Source organism: Anser brachyrhynchus (genome assembly GCF_964034855.1).
Source record: "Anser brachyrhynchus genome assembly, chromosome: 35".
Lineage (NCBI taxonomy): Eukaryota > Metazoa > Chordata > Aves > Anseriformes > Anatidae > Anser > Anser brachyrhynchus.
Genome location: NC_137728.1, coordinates 95,990 through 104,162, shown reverse-complemented (window position 1 = coordinate 104,162; position 8,173 = coordinate 95,990). Strand labels below are relative to the sequence as shown.

At 64.5% G+C, this 8,173-nt stretch overlaps 1 protein-coding gene across 1 annotated transcript; it reads right to left on the bottom strand.

Moving 5' to 3' along the window:
* Positions 1-304: 304 nt before the first annotated feature.
* LOC308184531 (uncharacterized protein) lies at positions 305-2,029 on the bottom strand (the record flags this gene model as incomplete). Its single annotated transcript, XM_080571674.1, has 3 exons — positions 305-735; positions 780-1,431; positions 2,006-2,029. The coding sequence occupies 3 exons, from the start codon at positions 2,027-2,029 to the stop codon at positions 305-307; spliced, it is 1,107 nt and encodes a 368-aa protein (XP_080427800.1).
* Between the last annotated feature and the right edge of the window lie 6,144 nt (positions 2,030-8,173).

Genomic DNA, 8,173 nt, shown 5'->3' with positions numbered 1-8,173 from the left:
AAGCGGGTCCACGGGCAACCCGAAGGGCCCACCCCCGTGACTCCCAGCATGTCCCCGTGTACCCCGGAGAACACGCCCTGGTGACTCCCAGTGGGTCCATGGCCACCCCCCTGGAAACACCCTGGTGACTCCCAACGAGTCAACGGGCACACCCGAGAACCCAGCCAAGTGACTCCCAGCGGGTCCACGGGCACCCCCGAGGACCCACCGCGGTGACTCCCAGCGGCTCCACGGCAGCTGGAGGACCCAATCCCGGTGACTCCCAGCGGGTCCACGGCCACCCCTGGGGACCCCCCCCGGTGACTCAAAGCGTGTCCACGGGCACCCTCGAGGACCCACCCCGGTGACTCCCAGTGGGTCCACGGCCACCCCCGAGGACCCACCCCGGTGACTCCCAGCGGGTCCACGGCCACCCCAGAAGATCCACGGCGGTGACTCCCAGCGAGTCTACCGGCACCCCCGAGGACCCACCCCTGTGACTCCTGGAGGAACTCCCTGCACCCCTGAGGACCCACCTTGGTGACTCCCAGCGGGTCCACGGGCACCCACGAGGGCCTACCCCGGTGACTCCCAGCGGGAGCACAGCCACCCCCAAGAACCCACCTCGGTGACTCAGCGCGGGTACATGGCTTCCCCGAGGATGCACCCTGGTGACTCCCAGCGTGTCCCCGGGCCACCCCGAGGACCCACCCCGGACATTCCCATCGGGTCCGCGGCCAACCCCAAGGACCCACCCTGGAGATTCCCATCGGGTCTGTGGCCAACCCCAAGGACCCAACCCTGTGACTCCCGGTAGGACCCCAGGCACCCCTGTGGACCCACCCCACTGACTCCCAGCGGGACCAGCGGCACCCCCGAGGACCAACCCAGGTGACTCCCGGCAGGACCGTGGGTAACCCCGAGGACCCACCCCACTGACTCCAAGCGGGTCCACGGGCAACCCGAAGGGCCCACCCCCGTGACTCCCAGCGTGTCCCCGTGTACCCCGGAGAACCCGGCACAGTGACTCCCAGCGGGTGCACGGCCACCCCCCACGACACACCCCGGTGACTCCCATCGAGTCCACGGACACACCCGAGAACCCAGCCCAGTAACTCCCAGCGGGTCCACGGGAACCCCCGAGGACCCACCTAGGTGACTCCCAACGAGTCCACGTTCAACCCGAGGACCCACCTCGATGACTCCCAGCGGGTCCACGACCACCCCCAAGGACCCACCCCGGCTAATCCCAGCGTGTCCACGGCCATCCCCGAGGTCCAACCGCGGTGACTCCCAGCGGGTCAACCGGCACCCTAAGGACCCACCCCGGTGACTCCCAGCGGGTCCTTGGGCACCCCCGAGGACCCACCCAGGTGACTCCCAGTGGGTCCACAGGCACACCCAATGACCCACCCGGTAAGTCTCAGAGGGTTCACTGCCACCCCGAAGGACCTACCCCGCTGACTCCCAGTGGGTCCACGGGCACCATGGAGAACCCACCCCGGTGATTCCCAGCGTGTCCACGGGCACCCCCGAAGACCCACGCCGGTGAATCCCGGCGTGTCCACAGCCAACCCGGAGGACCCGCCCCAGTTACTCCCAGTGGGTCCATGGGCACCCCCGAGGACCGGCCCCGGTGACTTCCTGTGGGTCTACCGGTACCCCAGAGGACCCACCCCGGTAACTCCCAGAGGGTCCACGGGCACCCCGAGGACCCACCCGGTGACTCCCGGCAGGGTAAAGGGGCACCCCGGAGGACCCACCCTGGTTACTCCTAGCGGGTCCAAGGGCACCCCCGAGGATCCACCCGGAGACTACCGACGGGTCCACGGGCACACCCGAGGACCCACCCCTGTGATTCCCAGCGGGTCAGTGGGCACCCTCGAGGAGCCACCACTGTGACTCCCAGCAGGTCCACGGGCAACCCGGAGGATCCACCCCAGTGACTCCCTGCGGGAATGAAGGCACCCCCGAGGACCCACCCAGGTGACTCCCGGCAGGACCCCGGGTACCCCCGAGGACCCACCACGGTGTCTCCCAGCGGGTCCATGGGCACTCCCGAGGACCCACCCCGGTTAATCGAAGAGTGTCCACGGGAACCCACGAGGACCCACTGCGTTGACTCCCAGCAGGTCCACGGGCAACCCCGAGGACCCACCCTGGTGACTCCCAGCCGGTCCACGGCCTCCCATAGGGGCCTACCCCGGTGACTCCCAGCGGGTCCACGGCCACCCCCAAGGACCCACGTTGGTGACTCCCAACGTGTCCACCAGCACCCCCGAGGACCCACTTCGGTGACTCCCAGTGGGACCCCGGGCAACCCTGAGGACCCACCCCAGTGACTTCCAGCGAGTCCACGGGAAACCCTGAGGGCACACCCCGGTGACTTCCAACAGGTCCACGACCACCCCCAAGGACCCACCCCGGTGACTCCCGAAGGGACTCCCTGCACCCCCGAGGACCCACCCCGGTGACTCCCAGCGGTCCACGGACACCCCCGAGGTCTGGCCCACGTGACTCCCGTCTGGTCCACGGCCACACCCGAGGACGCACCCCCGTGACTCTCAGCAGGTCCACGGGTACCCCCGAGAACCCACCCCGGGGACTTTAAGCGGTTACATGGGCACTCACGAGGACCCGCCCTGGTGACTCCCAGCGGGTCCATGGGCAGCCCCGAGAACACACCCCAGTGACTCCCAGCGGGTCCACGGGCAACCCTGAGGACCCACCCCGGTGACTCGAAGCGTGTCAACGGGCACCCCCAAGGACCCACCCCCGTGACTCCCTGCAGGTCCACGTGCACGGCCGAGGACCCACCCCTTGACTCCCATAGGGTCCACGGGCACCCCCGAGGACCCACACCAGTGACTTCCAGCAGGACCCAGGACAGCCCTGAGTACCCACTCCGGTGACTCCCAGCAGGTCCACGGGCAACCCCGAGGACCCACCCGGTGACTCCCAGCGGGTGTACGGTCACCCCAGGTGGACCCACCCTGGTGACTCCCAGCAGGTCCACCGCCACCCCCTAGGACCCACCCCGGTGACTCCCAGCGGGTCCACGTGCACCCCCGAGGACCCGCCCTCGTGACTCCCAGCGGGTACAAGGACACCCCCGAGGACCCACCCCTGTGAATCCTGGCGGGACCCCATGCACCCCCAAGTACCAGCCCGGTGACTTCCAGCGTGGTCATGGGCACACCTGAGGACGCACCCCGGTGACTCCCACGCAGGTCCTTGGGCACCCCGAGGACCCGCCCTTGTCACTCCAGCGGGTCCACGGGCACCCCCGAGGACCCATCTTGGTGACTCCCAGTGGGACCCCTGGCACCCCCGTGGACCCACGGGTGCACTGGCACCAGAGTGCACTGGCACTACTTGGGTTGCACCCTGGTGACTCCAGAGAGTGCCCTGGCACCACTGGGGATGCACCCCGGTAACTCCAGAGAGTGCGCTGGCACCACTGGGGATGCACCCCGGTGACTCAGCAGAGTGCACTGGCACCACTGGGGATGCACCCCGGTGACTCCAGAGAGTGCACTGGCACCACTGGAGATGCACTGCAGTGAGTCCAGAGAGTGCACTGGCACCACTGGAGATGCACTGCAGTGACTCCAGAGAGTGCACTGGCACCACTGGAGATGCATTGCAGTGAGTCCAGAGAGTGCACTGGCACCACTGGGGATGCACCCCAGTTAATCCAGAGAGTGCACTGGCACCTCTGGGGATGCACTCCGGCGAGTCCAGAGAGTGCACTGGCACCACTGGGGATGTACCCCGGTGACTCCAGAGAGTGCACTGGCACCACTGGGGATGCACTGCAGTGTCCCCAGTGAGTGCACTGGCACCACTGGAGATGCACTGCTGAGACTCCAGAGAGTGTACTGGCACCACTGGAGATGCACTGCAGTGATTCCAGAGAGTGCACTGGCACCACTGGAGATGCACTGCAGTGACTCCAGAGAGTGCACTGCCACCACTGGAGATGCACAGCAGTGACTCCAGAGAGTGCACTGGCACCACTGGGGATGCACCCCGGTGAGTCCAGAGAGTGCACTGGCACCACTGGGGATGCACTCCGGTGACTCCAGAGAGTGCACTGGCACCACTGGGGATGCACTGCAGTGACCCCAGTGAGTGCACGGGCACCACTAGAGATGCACTGCAGTGACTCCAGAGAGTGCACTGGCACCACTGGAGATGCACCCCGGTGACTCCAGAAAGTTTACTGGCACCACTGGAGATGCACTGCAGTGACTCCAGAGAGTGCACTGGCACCACTGGAGATGCACCCCGGTGACACCAGAGAGTGCACTGGCACCACTGGGTACCGACCAGGGTGAGTCCAGAGAGTGCACTGGCACCACTGAGGATGCACCCCGGTGACTGCAGAGAGTGCCCTGGCAGCACTGGGGATGCACCCCGGTGACTCCAGAGAGTGCACTGGCACCACTGGGGATGCACTCCGGAGACTCCAGAGAGTGCACTGCCAGCACTGGGGATGCACCCCGGTGACTCCATAGAGTTCACTGGCACCACTGGGGATGCACCCCGGTGACTCCAGAGAGTGCACTAGCACCACTGGGGATGCACCCCGGTGACTCCAGAGAGTGCACTGGCACCACTGGGGATGCACCCCAGTTACTCCAGAGAGTGCACTGGCACCTCTGGGGATGCACTGCGGCGAGTCCAGAGAGTGCACTGGCACCACTGGGGATGCACTGCAGTGACTCCAGAGAGTACACTGGCACCACTGGAGATGCACTGCAGTGACTCCAGAGAGTGTACTGGCACCACTGGAGATGCACCCCGGTGACTCCAGAGAGTGCACTGGCACCACTGGAGATGCACTGCAGTCACTCCAGAGAGTGCACTGGCACCACTGGAGATGCACTGCAGTGACTCCAGAGAGTGCACTGGCACCACTGGAGATGCACTGCAGTCACTCCAGAGAGTGCACTGGTACCACTGGGGATGCACCCCGGTGAGTCCAGAGAGTGCACTGGCACCACTGGGGATGCACTCCGGTGACTCCAGAGAGTGCACTGGCTCCACTGGGGATGCACTGCAGTGACTCCAGTGAGTGCACTGGCACCACTAGAGATGCACTGCAGTGACTCCAGAGAGTGCACTGGCACCACTGGAGATGCACTGCAGTGACTCCAGAAAGTGCACTGGCACCACTGGAAATGCACTGCAGTGACACCAGAGAGTGCACTGGCACCACTGGGTACGGACCCGGGTGACTCCAGAGAGTGCACTGGCACCACTGAGGATGCACCCCGGTGACTGCAGAGAGTGCCCTGGCACCACTGGGGATGCATCCCGGTTACTCCAGAGAGTGCACTGGCACCACTGGGGATGCACTCCGGAGACTCCAGAGAGTGCACTGCCAGCACTGGGGATGCACTGCAGTGACTCCAGAGAGTTCACTGGCACCACTGGGGATGCACCCCGGTGACTCCAGAGAGTGCACTAGCACCACTGGGGATGCACCCCGGTGACTCCAGAGAGTGCACTGGCACCACTGGGGATGCACCCCAGTTACTCCAGAGAGTGCACTGGCACCTCTGGGGATGCACTGCGGCGAGTCCAGAGAGTGCACTGGCACCCCTGGGGATGCACTGCAGTGACTCCAGAGAGTGCACTGGCAGCACTGGAGATGCAGTGCAGTGACTCCAGAGAGTGCACTGGCAGCACAGGGGATGCACCCCGGTGACTCCAGAGAGTGCACTGGCACCACTGGAGACGCACTGCAGTCACTCCAGAGAGTGTACTGGCACCACTGGAGATGCACTCCGGTGACTCCAGAGAGTGCACTGGCTCCACTGGGGATGCACTGCAGTGACTCCAGTGAGTGCACTGGCACCACTAGAGATGCACTGCAGTGACTCCAGAGAGTGCACTGGCACCACTGGAGATGCACTGCAGTGACTCCAGAAAGTGCACTGGCACCACTGGAAATGCACTGCAGTGACACCAGAGAGTGCACTGGCACCACTTGGTACGGACCCGGGTGACTCCAGAGAGTGCACTGGCACCACTGAGGATGCACCCCGGTGACTGCAGAGAGTGCCCTGGCACCACTGGGGATGCATCCCGGTTACTCCAGAGAGTGCACTGGCACCACTGGGGATGCACTCCGGAGACTCCAGAGAGTGCACTGCCAGCACTGGGGATGCACTGCAGTGACTCCAGAGAGTTCACTGGCACCACTGGGGATGCACCCCGGTGACTCCAGAGAGTGCACTAGCACCACTGGGGATGCACCCCGGTGACTCCAGAGAGTGCACTAGCACCACTGGGGATGCACCCCGGTGACTCCAGAGAGTGCACTGGCACCTCTGGGGATGCACTGCGGCGAGTCCAGAGAGTGCACTGGCACCCCTGGGGATGCACTGCAGTGACTCCAGAGAGTGCACTGGCAGCACTGGAGATGCACTGCAGTGACTCCAGAGAGTGCACTGGCAGCACAGGGGATGCACCCCGGTGACTCCAGAGAGTGCACTGGCACCACTGGAGACGCACTGCAGTCACTCCAGAGAGTGTACTGGCACCACTGGAGATGCACCCCTGTGACTCCAGAGAGTGCACTGGCACCACTGGAGATGCACTGCAGTGACTCCAGAGAGTGCACTGCCACCACTGGTGATGCACCCCGGTGACTCCAGAGAGTGCACTGGCACCACTGGGGATGCACTCCGGAGACTCCAGAGAGTGCACTGGCACCACTGGAGATGCACTGCAGTGACTCCAGAGAGTACACAGGCACCACTGGGGATGCACTGCAGTGACTCCAGAGAGTGCACTGGCAGCACTGGGGATGCACCCCGGTGACTCCAGAGAGTGCACTGGCACCACTGGGGATGCACCCCGGTGACTCCAGAGAGTGCACTGGCACCACTGGAGATGCACATCAGTGACTCCAGAGAGTGCACTGGCACCACTGGGGATGCACCCCGGTGACGCCAGAGAGTGCACTGGCACCACTGGGGATGCACCCCGGTGACTCCAGAGAGTGCACTGGCACCACTGGAGATGCACTGCAGTGACTCCAGAGAGTGCACTGCCACCACTGGAGATGCACAGCAGTGACTCCAGAGAGTGCACTGGCACCACTAGGGATGCACCCCGGTGAGTCCAGAGAGTGCACTGGCACCACTGGGGATGCACTCCGGTGACTCCAGAGAGTGCACTGGCACCACTGGGGATGCACTGCAGTGACTCCAGTGAGTGCACTGGCACCACTAGAGATGCACTGCAGTGACTCCAGAGAGTGTACTGGCACCACTGGAGATGCACCCCGGTGACTCCAGAAAGTGCACTGGCACCACTGGAGATGCACTGCAGTGACTCCAGAGAGTGCACTGGCACCACTGGAGATGCACCCCGGTGACACCAGAGAGTGCACTGGCACCACTGGGTACCGACCCGGGTGACTCCAGAGAGTGCACTGGCACCACTGAGGATGCACCCCGGTGACTGCAGAGAGTGCCCTGGCACCACTGGGGATGCACCCCGGTGACTCCAGAGAGTGCACTGGCACCACTGGGGATGCACTCCGGAGACTCCAGAGAGTGCACTGCCAGCACTGGGGATGCACCCCGGTGACTCCAGAGAGTTCACTGGCACCACTGGGGATGCACCCCGGTGACTCCAGAGAGTGCACTAGCACCACTGGGGATGCACCCCGGTGACTCCAGAGAGAGCACTGGCACCACTGGGGATGCACCCCAGTTACTCCAGAGAGTGCACTGGCACCTCTGGGGATGCACTGCGGCGAGTCCAGAGAGTGCACTGGCACCACTGGGGATGCACTGCAGTGACTCCAGAGAGTGCACTGGCACCACTGGAGATGCACTGCAGTGACTCCAGAGAGTGCACTGGCAGCACAGGGGATGCACCCCAGTGACTCCAGAGAGTGCACTGGCACCACTGGAGATGCACTGCAGTGACTCCAGAGAGTGCACTGGCACCACTGGAGATGCACCCCGGTGACACCAGAGAGTGCACTGGCACCACTGGGTACCGACCCGGGTGACTCCAGAGAGTGCACTGGCACCACTGGGGATGCACTCCGGAGACTCCAGAGAGTGCACTGCCAGCACTGGGGATGCACCCCGGTGACTCCATAGAGTTCACTGGCACCACTGGGGATGCACCCCGGTGACTCCAGAGAGTGCACTAGCACCACTGG